At 39.9% G+C, this 17,899-nt stretch overlaps 1 protein-coding gene across 1 annotated transcript; it reads right to left on the bottom strand.

Annotated features, from left to right (window-relative positions):
* Positions 1 to 217: 217 nt before the first annotated feature.
* On the bottom strand, positions 218 to 17,899 carry SNX3 (sorting nexin 3). Its single transcript, XM_053938317.1, has 4 exons — positions 17,627 to 17,899; positions 4,881 to 4,976; positions 4,383 to 4,507; positions 218 to 899 (listed from the first exon to the last, which is right to left on the bottom strand). The coding sequence occupies exons 1-4, from the start codon at positions 17,786 to 17,788 to the stop codon at positions 794 to 796; spliced, it is 489 nt and encodes a 162-aa protein (XP_053794292.1). The 5' UTR covers positions 17,789 to 17,899; the 3' UTR covers positions 218 to 793.

The following is a 17,899-nucleotide window of genomic DNA, read 5'->3' as shown; positions in this document are numbered from 1 at the left end:
CTGGAACAGCCTTTTATACCTTTCTGTGTTCTTTTTAACACTTGCAGAGTGAGTGCCAGCATCTAAGGGTATTTAGTGCTGGCTGTTATTGATACACAGCTACATTGTGGTAGAGCACCACAGTGAGGCTGTAACACTAGATCACTTGGCATAGTCAAACCCCTCCTCCTCAGAAAGCAGGAGACACTCCACATTCAAGATCAAGAGTGACAAAACATTTGAAGTGCATTTTCACTTTTATTTCAAAACTTTAGACAAGTTACTTTAGTATATAAATTCAATTTTTTCCTCTTACAGAATATAAAGATAATTCCCTCATTACTTCAGTATAAAGTGTTTTACAAGCTTGAAGACAATTGCATAAGTGTTTCTCATACAGGATATCAGAAATAAAGCAGTCTTTCTACAGACATTCAGACAGGTGACTACCTCAGAAACAGCATAGCAGTTTAGTCAAATACAAGTGAACACGTGACACTACAGTTGTGAAAGTTCAAGTAAGGCCAAGTCAGTAAACATTGTTAAGTCATTGCAAATAATAGTGGAAAGTTTTGTGAGACATTGCAAGGGATGGATGGTTTCATAGTATAACACTCTTAAATCAAGGATTCAGAGGGATTTAGCTAGAAGACAAGTGAGTTCTTAAATGCTATAAAGCATATGCAAAGACCAAGCAGTGTACTGGTGTTAGTGGAGACTTCGTGCCTGTTCATCCTCAGCATGCTAAGACAAACTACAACCTCTTAAAACCAAGCATAAGAACCACTAATATTTGAGGAGACACTTTTAAAATTCAAGTATGTCTTATTTTAGATGGTGTGTAGTTTTTATCTATTACTTCATCTTGTAAGAACATGTGAAGACAACGCTCGTTCTGTGCCAATGGGTGGCCTGCAACCCTGGAGAGAAAAAACCAAACGTTAGTATGAACCAATTGAGCCTACTTGCAGCTATCCTGCAGATCAAGGTTTTGTACCAATAACCTGTTGTTCTGCACTTGGGCACAGATCCCACTTTCACTTCTCTGTTGGGAACTAGAATGCTGTCTAGTAGCAAGATTTATCATGCTTCCCCAGATGAAGTTTGTCCATAGGAACCCTAAGCTACCTATGATCCCTTGGAAGCATGTTACATCATCTGTCACCTGCAATTGATGGTACTATCCAAGTAAGTGCTCATTCTAGCATGAGGAAATCTAGAGGTAAGAAAGGCAAGAGGATTTTTTTTAAAAAAAGGTCTTAACACCTTTGCCATGGGACACCTTTCTAAAGGCCACTTATTCCCTCCATTTTCAGTGTCACTGAGCAGCAGCTCGTTGAAGCAGAGCTGAAGCCTGGCTCCAGCAGGGGGTGCGAAGGCTTTCCGAAGGCTCAGGCACTGCTCCAGACAGAGACTGGACCCTAACCAATGTCCTGTCCTGTATGGGCAGCACTGCACACAGCCAGGGGCTACCAGCCCTTCTGCTCAGTGCACATGTGGTAGCTTGCAAACACAGGAGACAGAGCTTGCCTGTTCTAGGGGACACCAGCAGATTTAATTTCAGCTGAAAAACCATCCTTTTAGCAGTAAAGGAACTGAAATTAGGAGACACTCACTTGGAAGAAAATCAAAAGGTACTGCACTTGAACCCTTAAAATGCCATGTAGACTCCTGTGTAGGTAAAAATCCAAAAGAATCAGATAGCTGAAAGTTCATCATTTATGGACACAAATACCTAATGCAGTCGGGTTTGAAAAAAGTACATCCAGTTGGTCAATCAAGACAGACTTCTTCCTTTAGGAGAGAAAGTCCCTCACTGTCCCAACGGCAGCTTGTGTAACCCTTGTGGCCTCCATATCTGTCAGAAGAATTCTACCCATAATGGAAGGCATCTGGTTGAACACATGCAATACATATTCAGCTCCAGTGGCTCAGCACCACTTCCAAGCACTTCTGTGCATCTTCTTCAAATTTATCTATTAGTGTTTATTTCACCACAGAACACACTCACTTGTCACAACTCACTTGTCATTGAGGGTGACCTATAATGAGGAAGCTGAGCTCTCCTATTCAGTATTGATGGATTATTTCAAGAGCAGTTATAAAAATGTATCCATCTTGCCAGGTTCTAGAAAAAGGCCAGCAGTCTCAAGCACTAGTTCACAAGGATGACAGACTAGAGTAAATAGTTTGAGTTTCTTAACCCATCAGAATGAAGTTACTGATGTTAAACTTCAAGGAAAAGATATATAGGAGAGGATGAGGCAGCAGCAAATTCCTTCTTCTTTTCAGGAAGGCTTGAAAATTGGTGGCTGAATTGCAAGACTAGATCTGATCTCTGATTCAGCTCTTGGTTTCAAAGGAATACCTCACTCTGTATTGAGGCTTTCCCTCAATATTTTTCACCAAGGTGACCCTTACACATAGCAGCTGCTACTTCATGAATTTTCATGTATCTCAAAGTCAGGTTGAGGCAGACAAGAGTGTTGAGACATAACCACTCTTGTGAATGTCACTGCATGTAGTATTGATGGTGGTGCCAACAAACTGGCTCAAGAGAGCTGACTCAAGCTGCACTGTTGTGATTCAGATTTTACATCTAGAGGGACAAAGTTTCTCAATAAAATCCATCTCACACTCCTGAATATTAAGAACCAGCATCAGTGCACCAAGCTTTTTTTTGTTCCAGTGGTATCAGTTATCTGAGGGACTCTTTAATTCCAGAAGCAAAGATTAGCTTTGATTATGCAATGATGTGAATGTACTATGCAAAGGACCTTCAGGTTTAAGTTCACTAGTGCCCAGAGTACTTGGTAGAAGTCTTAAAGCTTCTACATGGTTCAAAACTTTAGTAATATTTACCTAATGCCATTAGAATACACTGATGAGTTAAATTGCTATGATTTGTGCCTGGAAAGCTTTATTCCAGATGTACTCAACTCTGCCACTACATCAATATCTACACTAATATTTACAATATCTACAATTAATATCTACAAAATCTACATTTATGTTTTAAAGGAAGAAAAATTAACCAAGAAGTTTTACACTTCCACAAAATCTATTTATTACTTGCAGTAAGACTGAAAAATGGATACCGATAAACTGGCCATTCCATTTCTGTCAGCTATACGGAGTTTTTCAGAGTCAGGGTAATGTGACTGTTTCACGTCAGCTGCTTCAGAACAACAATAGTCTTCTTCCATGCATATTGCTAGACTCAGCATACAAAACTTTCAATAAATGCACTTTTTCTCCATTTAAGATAGAGTTCCAAGTCTGCATGGATAAAGGTTGTACTTTACAGTCATGACTGTCTTGATTTTACAGCATGAAAAAAACCCAAATGCATTCCATCTTACTACGGGATGCCTTGGAAGTTCATTCCACTTGTTTCTGAACAGCAAAAAGAGCAGTCTGAAGCATTTTACCAGTTCAGAATCTTCTAAAATGAGTTAAGAAGCAACTATATGAAGAAAAATTTCAGAGATTTCATATGGTCACACTTACTTGGACAGGACAGACAGTTTTAGTCAACAAGTCACTTGCACCTTCAAGACACATGCCTGAACTAATAGTAACTGACAAGTACATTTTCTTAAGTTCTGCATAACTCACAGGCATCCTCTGTTCCTGTTAAACAGCATTACTATTGAACAAGATTAGAATGCCAGGGGAACGGACAGGCTTGAACTCCCTGAGGGAGCAGTCCCAAATCCAGTTAGTCTGAACAGCATTAACCAGAAGAGCTGGTTAACTGACAACACTCCTTACCCACTGTTTGAATCTACACTGTTAAAGAGATTAAACCAGCTACTCAGGTCAGTGTACAGACAGTGGTTAGTAGTGTCAGATGGTGGAAAAAGAATCATAAGACTTTGTTATTCTAATTTTTGCTCACCCTTTGAAAGGCAGGGACAAAATCCAAAGTGACTATTTCAAATTATGTGTGCATACCTCGAGTAGTGTTTTTACTTCTGAATTTTCAGAAAGATTCTCAAGATTATTAGAGAAAATATGCATCATCACACAAACTTATAATACCTCACATCTGCAATCAAAGTAAACTGCTCTAAGTCCACTGTAAGTTCTACTGTTCACCCAGCTGGAAGATAACTTTCCAGAAATTATAAAGCAGAATTATTTTCAATACTATAATTTTAGTAGCAATTTGCATAAATTAACAACAACACTAAGAGTCATTTCAGCTATTCAGGTAAGGATTAAGATATCCAAACTAAACATGGGATGAGTAATGTTAATACATCCTACTGCAAGATTATGTGGAAGTTAATATTCTGAACCTAGTGCAGTTACCATCCTTAGGAGGATTAGTAGCTTAAATTCAATTTTCCAGGGCTGAGCTCCAGATTTGTCTCTAAATAACCAGATCCAACACTTACTTGTTTATGAATTGTTCAAGAGCCTGCTTCCTTTCCTCTATAAAGGAATCATCAAATATACCATCATCTCCTCGGAAGGGGAGCTGGCGGAGAAGAGCTTTTCCTGGTAGAGGTGGTACCACAACCTGAAAGATTTACAGAAGTGTCCTTAAGCGCAGCCTGTAAGTAAGGTCATCCACCTCTTCCTCCTAGAAGACCCAACTCACCAATCACATTCCTACTGAAGTAGGCATAAGCAGAGAAGAACAGTACTTGCCCACACAGATAAGCTGAAATCAAGTAGTTTATCTCTGAATTAACTCAAAACTAGTAAAACAAAAAGCCTCTGGCAATGCAGCACTGAGGCTTGATAAAAAGCCTGATACAGTGGTTTATTTCTGGGCATTTTCAACCACAGTATCTGCTTTGTATGATACATGCTTTGTAACATAATGAAGACATTTCAGCATCATGACTGTATGTCTGTGAAGAGCTGTATTTACTTTCCACTTTACTTACCTTGCTTTCTCTTTCTAGTTCATTCCTTAGCCATTCAAAGTCACTATATCTTCTTCTGACTGTAGATTCTTTCAGTTTGAAGATAGGTAGATTTGTCTGAAAACAAGAACACAAGCTATTGATTAGACAGATTAGAAGTTTTGATAATCAGAAGCAAGAACCAAGCTGTTAAGTTACACAGTAGCTCCATTTAAGCAACAACAGCAGTACTGAGAAACATTCAAGATACAGAAATAGAGATAAGGCTCTAAGCTAGATAAGTAAGCTGTGCCTCGAACTGCATTGCTATTGCCAGAGAAGCCATAAGGCTGAGAAGCATGACAACATTCAGTGCTGAGGAGATCAGATTGTTTGACTACAGAGTTAAACCAAGCAGAGCATGATTAGGGAGAGCTTTGTTGAACAAGGCTAGGAGGCAGCACCCAAACCTAACATCCTTGAAAGGGACATCACATGGGAGCAAGGTTATAATTCTGCACAAGACCATGTTAAATACACAGGCACCCTTGCTACAAGTCCTTATACTAACTTGTGTGAAAGCCTGCATTACTTCTGTTCATTCTTGGGGTGCAGTGTTATCCCACTTTGCAATCCAACTCACACATTATTTTAAAAGTAGACGCTGAGAGAATCCTCTCCTAATGACATCCTGGCTAGAACACTACAAAATTGTTTCTAGGAGTTACGACCTCCTAAAAGTAAGAGCATGAGCCTGTAATTACCATACACAACCAGAAGTCACAGAATAATGCCTACTGGTGTCAGACTGCAAATTCAATAACAGTCTTCATATACTTTTAAAGAAGCCTCTTGAGGAGCACCCTAGGAAGCTGATGTTCACTTGGGACTACAGTTACCTCCAGCTTTCCTGATGGCAGATGCACAGTAGTCATTCTTAGCTACTGCCTTTTACTTTTTGTTGCTTTGGTTTTTATCTTGTAGGCCACTTAACTCAGGATCTGGCCACTGTTTGAGTAGATACCCCTGTACAATACCATTTGTAGCATGATATGCTTAAGCTATCACTAGGGAATACTTTTGGCTGCTCAAAACAGGTTTAATTGCAGATATTGCACTAGGCAGGTCCATGACTATGGGTCATTATATTGCTGCTAGCCAGTACTGGCTGTCACACAAAAATACTTAATAAGTTAGTTGTGTACTTTCACATTATGCAAGTTAGTTCATAATTTACAAGTCATAAAGTACAGAACAATATTTTGTTATGGTATCTTATTGCTAAATGTTTAAAAGCATTCAAGTTCTCTTTCCCAGGTAAAATACTGTTGATTGTGCTAGCAACTAATAATAAAATTGCATTTAAGACTTACGTCAGAAGTCAGGCTTTATAAATAAACACTTTTGTCTCAGTAGTAAGAATACTATACTCATGAGTGAATGTAGCTAGGTTCCCCAGAATGCATGAAGGAGACTCCCAGAAGTTAAGTAGTGGATTATTTTCCTCTGATTTCAGCTATTGTTTTTTAACCAAGTTCACCATTACACAGTACAACATCAACTCTTTGTCAGTGTCTCAGGTAGAAAGTCCTTTAAAATATTTAACATATAGGTTCTCACCTGCAGAAAATATTCATTTCTCCTCTCAAGTTACTAAAAAAGGGATTAGAATTGGATAAAAGCAGCTAAAAAACCTAAGTTCCCAGGTCTTCAGGAACTCTTTTCATGCTTCTAGGCATGAAGTCTATAAAAGTTAATCTCTAAATAACATATCAGGCTTACAAGTACAATGTGGGGGTAGAAGTGCCAATTGAGCTCACTTTACCTTCTACATACCCTTTTCAACTTTTGACATCCTAGCCCAGCTATCAAGTTGGAGAAAAGGACAGAGTTCTTTGCTTTCCTTGTGAGCTGAAAAATCTTCTCAAATTTTGATCATAAGTACCATAAATATTCAGATTGTAAAGTATGTCAAAAGGCATCGCTTAAATTACGTGTCTTGCAAGTCACAACTTGACAACTATATTTTAAAACAAAGTACACATTTGCCTGGTCTGGATATGAACTAGAGCTATCTACTGAGATCAATTTCTAAACCTCATGTTTCTTTAAACCCAGAAACTGCAGCAATTCTCCTCTTTCTAGAAGTAAGTACTGAAAGAACAGTGTTCCTAAGCATCTGAAGTTACTGTATGGGCCTTTGTCACTACGGATTATTGCCTTGTTTGAGCAGACCACCCTTTGCTTCAGTAGGATGGGCTTCTGCACACCCTACTGCCTCCATCTCCCATGGATAGAGAGTTTTCATTAAGCAAGCCAGACACCTCCTGAAGCATGGGCTTTCATTGGACAAGAATTTGGTAGAAGGAGACAATCCTAAAGAGTCAACAGAAACTTTCTTTTTCTATTAAACTGTCATTTCAAGACAAGGCAGGCTATCAAAAATATTATTCTCTGCTTGACATTTTATGTCGAGTTATCCTTGTTCAGTCACTAAGGTGCCAGCACCTATTCTGAGCACTTCCTGTGCTTTGGTTGTCTGCTAGAACAGAGACAAGAGTAAGGCACAAAACTTTAACTCAGGCTAGTTTCATTTTTATGAGCATTTCTGCCCATGCCCATTCAGCATTATAGTGCCAACTTTCTGGCCTGCTGAGCTACTAAGTCTACTATCATAAAACTCATGACAGCATGAAACGTGGAACAGCCCCTGGAGCACACAGTTCATTCCTGTAATAATTTCAGCACAATTTCTGCAGCAATTCTTTCTTCAGCAGTGTAATAATTATACCATTTATTAAAAAAAAAAAAAAAATACAACAGCTTCCTAGTCCAAAATCATGCTGCTTAGCAGTTTGAATGGAAGCCCTCAACCTGAAAGGACTATGCATCGCCCAAGACATTAGGCAACTGTAAGTCACTAGTTAGAATTGCAGATAAAGCATTTGTTGTAGAAGGACAAACAAACCAGTTCTGCATAAGTCACAGCCCAAAATCCAAAGCCATAGAAAGTCACGACAGATTTTGTGTAGCACTGTCTCTTTATTAGACCGTATGTAGACACCATTAGACCTTCTCTGACAACTGTCAAGCAGCCTGTATTCTGCTAGGGCAGTTTATGGCCAGACAGTACACCAGAATAAATATTGTCAAAATTAGTATCAAGTTACATTACATAATTAAACAACAGGTGATAAACTCAGATCCTTAAGTCACTCCTGCATTTGTCCACTCAGATGCCAAACAAACTTTCTACAGTCATTTGGCTAGTGCTTGACAAACTAGAAATGGGAAGCAGTGGTTCCTTACTAACAGACTTCAGGGTAAAATCTATGTTCACAGTAAGCATGTTTCTTCAGCTTCATTTATGTCACTGTAACATATTCAACTTTGAGCCAGACTCTAAATTCAGAAGATTCCCAGTTCACCTCAGAAGCAAACGACAATCCTAAACCAGTGGCTTAGATAACCAGGTAACAGTCTTCCAGCTCTTAATAAAGTCACTCCCTTAGCCCAGTTCGAAGCTGAAAAATTGTTTCTGTATGCAAGTGAAGAGAATTTCACAAGCAGAATGCAAGTAGTTTGAGTAGTAGTCATAACTGTCCAGCTTCAGACACAGTCAGCCAATGCAGCCATTCTGGTAAAAAAATTACCTTAAACACAGGAGGAAAACTACAGTAATTTATTTGTTCATAATTAATTTAAATTAATGAAATAATTCTAAGTATTTTTAAGTCTTAGTTTTTAGACTAGCTTATCCACTGAGTGGAAAAGTCTTGCAAATAGTCAGACTTGCTCCTAAAAAATTGTTTCCAGACATTAATCAAATGCAAATAGCATTTGGGTTCCTTCAAAGACCATGCTGTGGATACTCCACAACATTGTATGACAATGCAGCCCAGTCCATCCCCACAATAGCAAACTCCCCAGATGTTGATGTTCAGCATAGTTTGAAGTAAATTTGGTTAATTTCTTCATCTACCACCACAGCATTCAGCACTGCATTGCCCATATCTTCCACTCCTAACAGACTAAGAATAAAGCTGCACTGTTGCCACAGCACCTACTTTGATGTCATCTTTTCAAGTAGGTTATGGTAGCCTTGAGAGAACTCTATTTCCATTAAAATAGAGTGAAAGAAAGCACACAGTTCACTTGATAAAAGTTTGTGGCTTTGACTCTTAGAAGCTAAATTCAAGCATCTTGACTGTCTCATGCAAGCTGTAATCTTTGTCAAGAGCCTACAGCCTGTGACTACATTTACAGTCAAAGGGAGCTCTGGGGTATCACAGTAAATAGTATTCAGGGTAGATAAAAAAAGAAAGTATTACTATTTTCTTAACATAAGAGCCTGCTGTCCTTTAGTATAAGAAACTGGCTCCAGCAGTCCACTGTTATTGCAGAAACCTTGCCAGTGGTTTGTTTCCTTCCCGACTCAACATAAGCAGCTACCTCTCAATTTCCTACAATTATAAAAAGCAAGAAAGGAAAACATGCTTTAAACTTCAGTTTCTAGAATTTTAAGTTTTTGCTGGGTATATTACTGAAGGAAAGCTCCTTCTCCACTGCAAAATGTCAGACAAGAGATTGCTATTTTTCTAAGTTTCAATCCTTTTAATCAAAACAGAGTTCTATCTCCCTTTTCTCCATTTGGTGTCCAGATCTACTGAAGGTACATCATATTAAAAAAAATATAAAGTTAAGGGAACACTGAAAGATCTGACCATGGAAGTTTTAAACAATGCTGACTTAAGCCATACCAAGAACTTTCAAGCTTCCCATTCTGCAGTACTGGAGCTATGGAGTCAGGATGTTTTCTACCTTGAAGACTAAAGACAGTGAAATCCTAATAGCAACATAATGACAGAGACTATCATAACCTTTGCCAAATCCAGTGCTTTGAGTCCAGAGTTGCTCTCTGAAAAATGAGCATAGGGATGCCCGTATTTTTGCCAAAAAGCATCTATCATCACCTGAGCAAGTTCAACAACCTCATAAACAGCTGAATTATGGTATGCCACAGTTAAAAGACTCTGAATAGGGTGAGTCAAGAAAAAGAGATTGCTTTGTGATTCTTTATTCTTCAGGCTTCATGCTCAGAAGCCAAAAATAAAAACTGGAGCCTGCTTTGAAGACACATTTGGACAATGACTTTTACAACACCCAGACAGAACTAGTAACTAGATCGGGGTTAGCAAGTCAAAGCCTCCTGTGGAATACCAAATATTCATCTGAAAGAGAAGGGATTGCTGCTTTTACACAATTCAAGGTCTAACAGCCATATGGCTGTGATTTGACCTACTGTAATGTTCTTACTCATTCCTCATTAGGAATGACTGAAAAGGGATCACATTAAGTTGATGCTTTAGCATCATTACTCACATCTATCCGCTACAGTCAAATGGGGATAAAAAAATTTCAGTGAATTGCTGAAGTTGCTAATTTTTAATCAAAAACTAAATTTTTGATACATTTTGTCAGCTAGAGACTGTATAGCATCCCTATACTTCAAATACACAAGAAAAAAAGCAGTAAGTTAACTAGCTTAAAATTGGGTCTACAAAGTAGCAAAAAATTCTCTTCATATTTCCAGTTTTACTGGAGCAGTAACACAACACTTCTAAGTAGCCACTAAAAGATATAGAAAGGCTTCCAACTCCTGTTCATTAATCTGCAGCATATCTTAACACTCAGAGGGTGCTACAGCTTAGGCCTATAGAAATAATCTCTAAAGCTTTATTTCCAGGTCTAGAGGTGGCTCTAAACCACTTAATATATAGCTTCATTTTTGTCTGGATTTTAGAGTAAAGCTGCTATACACTAGCTTATAGTTATACTTTCAAATAGGCTTTGTGGCCAATACAAACTATACTGTCACATGGGAGAATCTTCTGGGACATAGCATAGATTTTGAATTGGATTCTTAAGAAATAACCATAGAAGGAACTTTTTATGGATCTGTTGGTAAAACACTTGTTTTTATACCTTGACTAGAAGGTTAGGGCTTCTCCATCCTTTTTATGTTAGAAGTTAGAGCAACAATAACAACTTCAGACCCTTTACTCAGTGTTACAGTGTCACTATTGGACAGGAAATGAGTACACAGAAGCTTGGTAAAAGAAAAAAGAGAGAGTTTTATTTGAACATCTGGTATTTATAGAATTCTAAAGGTGACCGTGGATTGGAGGATGAAATTACCACCTCTCCAACTACACTGGTCAAACCAACAGTTTATTAATTCTCTCCTCCCACAAAGAAGAATGCAAAACAATCATTATTTACATGAATAGTGCGTGAGAACTCTAGTAGAAATATGTAAACATTATTAGAAGGTTAACGAAATTTTATGAGAACTTTAAACCTTTCAAAGAACTATAAAGGAAAGCTTAACACTTTTAAAAATCAGGGTAACATCTCACCCTTTTTCCATTAAAAAAGAAAAAAGAAAATGAACAATATTGAAAGGGAAAACGTAACACTTTTAAAAATCAGGGTAACATTGCAGCTCCACAGGTTATTTGGATTATGTTCTTGTTAAAACAGCCTCCAGTAGTGCAATTCTCATTGCTTTACCAAGTGAAAAAATTTTAAATAAAATACTTCCCTTACTGTTAGAAGACACAAACCTCTGCTGCATCATTTATTTCCCCAGATGAAAAGCAGCAGAGACCAGACTGCTCTAAAGTTCAAGCTGACACTTTTTCAGCAAGCCATCTAAAAATAAACACGTATCAAAACTCCCTGGCATCACATGCCTACCTGGACTACAGCCATCTGTCCTATAAAGATTAGTCATTGTTTCATTTGATTTGGTCTGTTCTGCACTGTACTAGAGTGCAATCCTAAAACATGACAATCAAGGCCTGCACTGTACGCACTAAAATAAAAGGAGTGCAAGTCACCAGTCAAATTAATATATTAATAAGAAGCACTATTCAGAGCACTATTGGTTATTTTACTTACATAGTAACAGATATCAATGCCAAACTAGTTCAGTACCTTTGGACCAGCCTCTTGAACCTAGTTTAATTACAAACCTGTACAGAAAAAAAAAAAACAGCTGCTCAAGAGTAAATCCACTTTCCTTGCTTTGGAAGTTTCTTTCATCCAAGCCATTCTACTTCTCTGTCTCCCTAATCAGTGCCCTTGGAAATTCTTAGCCTTCTAGTTATCTTTTTCTGAATTACTGCTTGAAGGATCAGTTAATGTTTGTGAGGATGCAGTACCCAGGCTGTAGAACAGAAAAACAGTCACCTGAATCACGGCATTTTTATTCTTTGTAGAGGAGTCTGAGAATACCTAACTGGTAGCAGTATCTAGAATGGCTTTTAAAAGCATAATTTACTACAGTTAGAGCAGATTTGCAGTGTTATGCAAGATTTGTGGTAGTAGAGAAATAGAGAATTACTGCTGATTATGCATCCGTAAACACGGATCCACTGAGTCAGTGTTTAGTCATGACTCCACCACAAGCTTCAACTATTAAACTTACAATGCTGAAGACAACTACAGGAATGGCAGATTTGATTCTTTAGTGGTGGGGGAAGAATCTGCAGCTTCAAACCCTGCCAAACACGAAGGACAAGACATTTGAAACTGTTCAAGGACAAAATATTTCAAAAACATATTCAAGAGCACCACTTTGCAAAACATGGCACAAGATAAGTGCTTTCTGAGCAAGTTCGACTTTCAGTTCATTTTCTGTCTTACTCTGACTTAATCACAGCAGTCAGACTTCAATCAATGAATCACAAGTCAGACCACTATAAACATGCTGAAATGTAAATATTGTACCCAAACTAGGTCTTGAAAAAATTGGTTAAGGAGAGAACAGGACTTTCAAAAGCAACTCAAGTTCAGCAGTATTCAGTTAAACTTCCCCAATTCCTTGAAACCAATACTATTCTTAATACTGCAGGCAGTTCACAGCCTGTCTATTCATTTCCTTCCCCACACTGGACCTACACAGTCAAGCACCTCTGCAGGTCCACAGAAGATACAGGAAACCTGACTGGTGCTCTGAAGAGCACTGGTACCACCCAACTATTGCATTTCACAGTGGAAGCACAGCAAGACATTCCCTTTCTACACCACAAGACAAGCAACTGCACTATGGAATATCAAAAAGCAAAGGTATACTTTAGTGCCAAATTTAGTAATACTGATTAGAGGCCAGAGGCCATTGAACATTAAAGAACAGAGTTAGATGACAAAGGCTTTTAGTTTGGCTTTAGTTTGACAGAAAAAAATTCTTTAACTATTTGGACTAATAGCTCCTCTAACAGGTATTTTATTATACTTCTAACTGTCAGTTTGAATATCAATGATTTCTCTGCAAGTTCTTAATAACCATAAGCAGATAATTTAACTTTTCGGTCTAGGTGACAAACCCAACCAAAATGGGCAGCGCAGAAGTCACTTTCACTTCTACAGAAACAAAACCAGATGAAATAGTGCTAACAGTTTATTTCCAGATCACTGAATATTCTGAGTTCAAAGGGATCCACAAAAATCATGAAGTACAACTCTTAAGTGAACAGCCCATATGGGGTTTGAATCCACAAGCCTGGTGTTATTTAGCACAATGCTCTAACCAACTGATCTATTCTCAGGGTTGCCAAAGGGATATTTCCAAAATGTAGCAAGTTCCTGGATATCCATATGCTTTGTTTACAGTATTCTAACCAAAGTGCTTATCTCCTATGGCACTGCCTTTACAATGGGTATATGGCTGTGACATGTGACACCAGCCACTGGATCAGTCAGCTTGTAAAGCTTAAGTCTTGTCTCATTAAAGGATTTAACAACTGAAGCTATTGCACAGAATCTGCTTGAGCAAAGACCTTCCTTTTGACCCACTTATCAAGAAAACTATGTCTCAACTACAGCAGAAGACAAATGATACCTGGAATTGGACTGAGGACTCACACATGCTGTAGGATGCTAATATGATAATTGTAATTTGTTCTGTTCACTTTCTGGAATTCAGAGAGAGAGAATTGGCTTTTAGTCCATAAACAGTAAAGGTATTCCCATGCCCTTATTCAAGACTGTTGACTTGAACAAGCCCACCTTGAAAAGGTCTAATAATAAGAAGAGAAGAGCTAATAAAGACTTATGAGAAACAGCACGCAGGGGTATTTACACTAAGAACTTGACTTTTGGTTCGTATTTTTCCTCAAGAGGAAAGGGCAACTAAGTAGTTTACTGTATTCCTCTAGCATGCAGCCTAGCTGATTATGCTAGTTTTAAATGCTGCACAATCACTATATTGTGATCATTTTCAGATTAGTTAAGTACTTTATCAAGTTTTATTTTGCTAGACAAAGCACTTAGAGCTTTATACCCTTCTGCATTATTCCAGTCTAGCTCACCCTAAGCCTTCACAAAGGACACCTCAGAATGGTACAAATGTTCTGCCTGATGCTGCTGATGGAAAGCAAATTCTCAAGTACCCTGTTAAAAATATGACCTATGCAAATTTGCTATTTTAGCACAGCAGGATGGCATTTTCTATCACTTATTTCCGAACAAGATATTTGACTTTCATTGCTAGGCTGCACTGTAGTGGCACATTGCCACACTGTGTGCCTTATAGTGGTTGCTACAGTGGAAAGCTTTCTGTCATCACCTTGTCCAGCTTGCCAAGAACAGACTGTTATTTAATGCACAGACTCAGCTCAGAAAGTCAATACTTTGGCCAACTGTCCATCTGTGAAGTAAGCTGCCTGGCTAGAAGTGCTGCATAGGGCCTATCTGCAGCACTCCTCTCAAGACTCCTTAAATCCTTGTCAAAGCACCATGCAACTACCCTACACACAGCCGCTCTGCACAGAGATACTCGCTGTGACAAACCTTCCTAAGTTCCAAAACACCACTGCCTTCCTTATGCAGTAGCGAACTGCTGAGCAGTCTACCCAAAACTTTAGAGTTCCCCATCAGGCTTTCCGACTTCCACCAGAACTTGATGAGTACAGCATTACAAGAACTAAAGCATGAAGTTGTTCCACTTGCTGCTTTCCAGACAACAAATATGCTTCAACTGCAGTACCAGTAGAAAGCTTGCCAATAAAAGTTTTGGGGAAACTCTGCAGTATTTCACACACATATGTTTTGCAAGATACTTTTTATCAGATATCACTTCAAGAGTCTGCTAGCAAATTCAGTCTTTCCAAAAAACCGCAAAAGTGAAGCTTTGAGATTCAAAGACAGAATTACAGAATCTGTAAACACCATGACAATAGTACAAGTGTAATTGTCTCAACACAAACTTGAATTTCAGTGTCCTCTATGACAATGTTTCTGGCTTAGAATGATCTCCAGCTGTAACATGAGGCTGCAGTCCTTTAGCTTTCATCAGAATTTGGCAGCAGTTAAGCCATCCATTTCTGCACGCTTAGCATCGTACTGCTGGTGTTACTTGAAGACACAGCCCTCCAGATATGATACAGGTAACTCACACCATCTTCTCAGGTTTGCTCTGCTGCTGCTACCAGCACTGTTGAGGGAAATTGCACATCAGCTGCTACTTTCTTACCTTCTGTGACCACAGGCACTTGTCAAACCACAGAGGCCACTGGCAACTATTGTCAGCCACACTCCAACAAGCAGCTTATGGTACTAGGCCTATCTTTCACAAATACAATACCACAGCAATCCATGTTTGAATTCTTCCTCTGTGCTGAAATTTGCGTATGAGCAACATGGTCCATGTTCTGCTGAGAAGCAGTTAATTGATGCAAGTTTAGACAGTGAACATAATTCTGCATGACTTGTATTACCTGCTCTGTAGCCTTCCAGCACCAGAGACATAAAACACAAATTTACACAATTCCCAAGTTCATGGTAGCTATGAACTATGTGTATGGCAGTGCACAACTGGAAAGGGAATGATCAAAGAGACAGTCCTGTATACTGGCATGTACAGATGCAAGCAAGGAGGGTGGAGGATGTAATGTTTACATAGTAGTCAGTCTGGGAGGAAGAACAGAGGAAGGTCACAGTATTATCACAGTGTACATTTGTTCAAATCATTCTTGGTCTTCATTACAACAGGAATCCAGAATTTTCTACCCCAAACACGAGTTGGGCTGAGACTAACCTGTCTCAAAACCTGTTTTTCTGCTTCCCTTTCTGATGAAGAACTTCAGCTGAGTATTTTAAAAAATTGTTATTTTTTTAATCACAGGAAGTTTGACATAATTCCCAAGGCCATATCATGGCCAAGTCCCTTTTGGATCATCTTCCCTGGATTCAATCATTCCAAACGCTCAGTCTCATGGAAAGAAACGTCATCAGGAACTTAAGGTGCAAATACTTTCCAGCAAGATAGAATTACATCTTTCTTCTAAGTGGATTGCTACGGTTCTGATAAGGGCAGTGCAATGCAACACAAATCTGCAAGTTCTAGTTTGACTTCACACTGAGGCCAAACATAAGCTACAAGTGTGTTAGTTTACTCTTCATGCCCCATAGACACATCCTGAAACACAGAAATAGTTACTGAACATGGCAATTTATAAGCATCAGAAATAAAGAAGTATCCTCCCTAGTAGCTTTAGATTTCAGGTGATTTTTCTTTTTCAAGTAAGGTTACACCAAGCTGGGGACTTAGACCTTTAAAACCAAAAAATTCACACAAGGTTAAGTCTTGTCTGGTGAATTTTAGTGACTGAGGCAGCAGCCCTCAGCTGTATCCTTCACTGCTCTGAAGAACACATATTGCAGAGAATGTGTGCAGGGAATCAATGAAGCTTCATCCTTTATTACTGACTGTAACAACTGACCAGGTTCAATTGTATATAACAGTCCAAAATTATAACAGAGCTAACAGTGCAAAGGTATACAAGGTAGCAGATTCACCCACAAACTATTAAAAAACCTCATCTGTAAGTATCTAACTTTCTCAACCCAGCTTATTTCTAGCAATGTAGACCAAAACGGGTTCCCTGCCTCAAGGCCCTACCAGATACAGGCAAGGATTGTGCTGTAGACATTGCATTTTTTGACCATTCCTCTGGGCCCTGTTTATGAAAGCAGAAACGCCAGGAAACACAGTAATGACTTCACATCACAATTTTCTGAAGCTTAAGACTACTAGCCTTTGGGGCAAGTCACTGAAAACAGCCCTTCCAGCTAGGAAAGATTCCAGTGTTATTAAGAAGAAGTATTTTACAGCAGCACATCGTGAGAAACAGCCCTACTTATTAGGCACTACAATTTTATTTCAGGTACAAAAAAACCAGGAAGCCCTCCTCCATATACACACACCTTATCACTTCAGCTGGCTCTGATCTAGCGCGTGTGCCCACTAGACTTATTCAGACCGTCTCTATGTACTTTTTGAGGCCGCTGGAATCCTGAACTTGACCTCCTCCTCAGGGCAGATCCACCCATATTACTCCATCTCAGAGACTGGAGAGTTTGCTCTCCTCTGTTTACCTGGAGACAGACCAGCAATTGCTCACAGTACAGCGATATTTCAGTCTGAGGACAAGCTGTACACGGCAGAGCCGAAAGAGCACTTGTCCTTTGGTTATCTGAACAGAGCTGCATCGCCTTAGCTGCCCGGAGCCCGTCACAGAGTTATCAACCCCAGGCCGAGGATGGAGAGTCCACTGCGGCTCTGCCACCGCCCCCAGCGCCCCGCAACGCAGTAGCCGTGACACAGGTCCTGAAGGACACGGCGGCGGGAGCCCGTCACCGCCACCCCGGCCAGCGCCGGGCGACACGAGAGCCCGACACCGCCAACCCGGCTCCCGTGCCGGGCCGGGCCGGCGCTGCCTCACCTTGACGCGGATCTCGTAGGTGGTGAAGCGGCCGCGGCCCACCCCCACCGTCTGCGGGTTGCCCACGTCGATCTCCAGGAAGTTGCTGGGCGGCCCGTAGGCGTCGTTGAGGTTCTGCGGCTTGCTGATCAGCCGCCGGGTGTCTGCGATCGTCTCGGCCATGGCGGAGCGGGCGCCTTCTCCCCTGAGCCAGCGACCGAGCCCCGAGCGCCGGTGCCGCCACCACCCGCGCCGCCCGACCCGCGCCCAGCTGACTGCCCGATTACGCTCACC

This window comes from Vidua chalybeata, chromosome 3 (assembly GCF_026979565.1).
Source record: "Vidua chalybeata isolate OUT-0048 chromosome 3, bVidCha1 merged haplotype, whole genome shotgun sequence".
NCBI classification, from domain to species: Eukaryota; Metazoa; Chordata; class Aves; order Passeriformes; family Viduidae; genus Vidua; species Vidua chalybeata.
The sequence above is the reverse complement of the archived record's forward strand: the minus strand, read 5'-3'. Positions and strand labels throughout refer to the sequence as shown.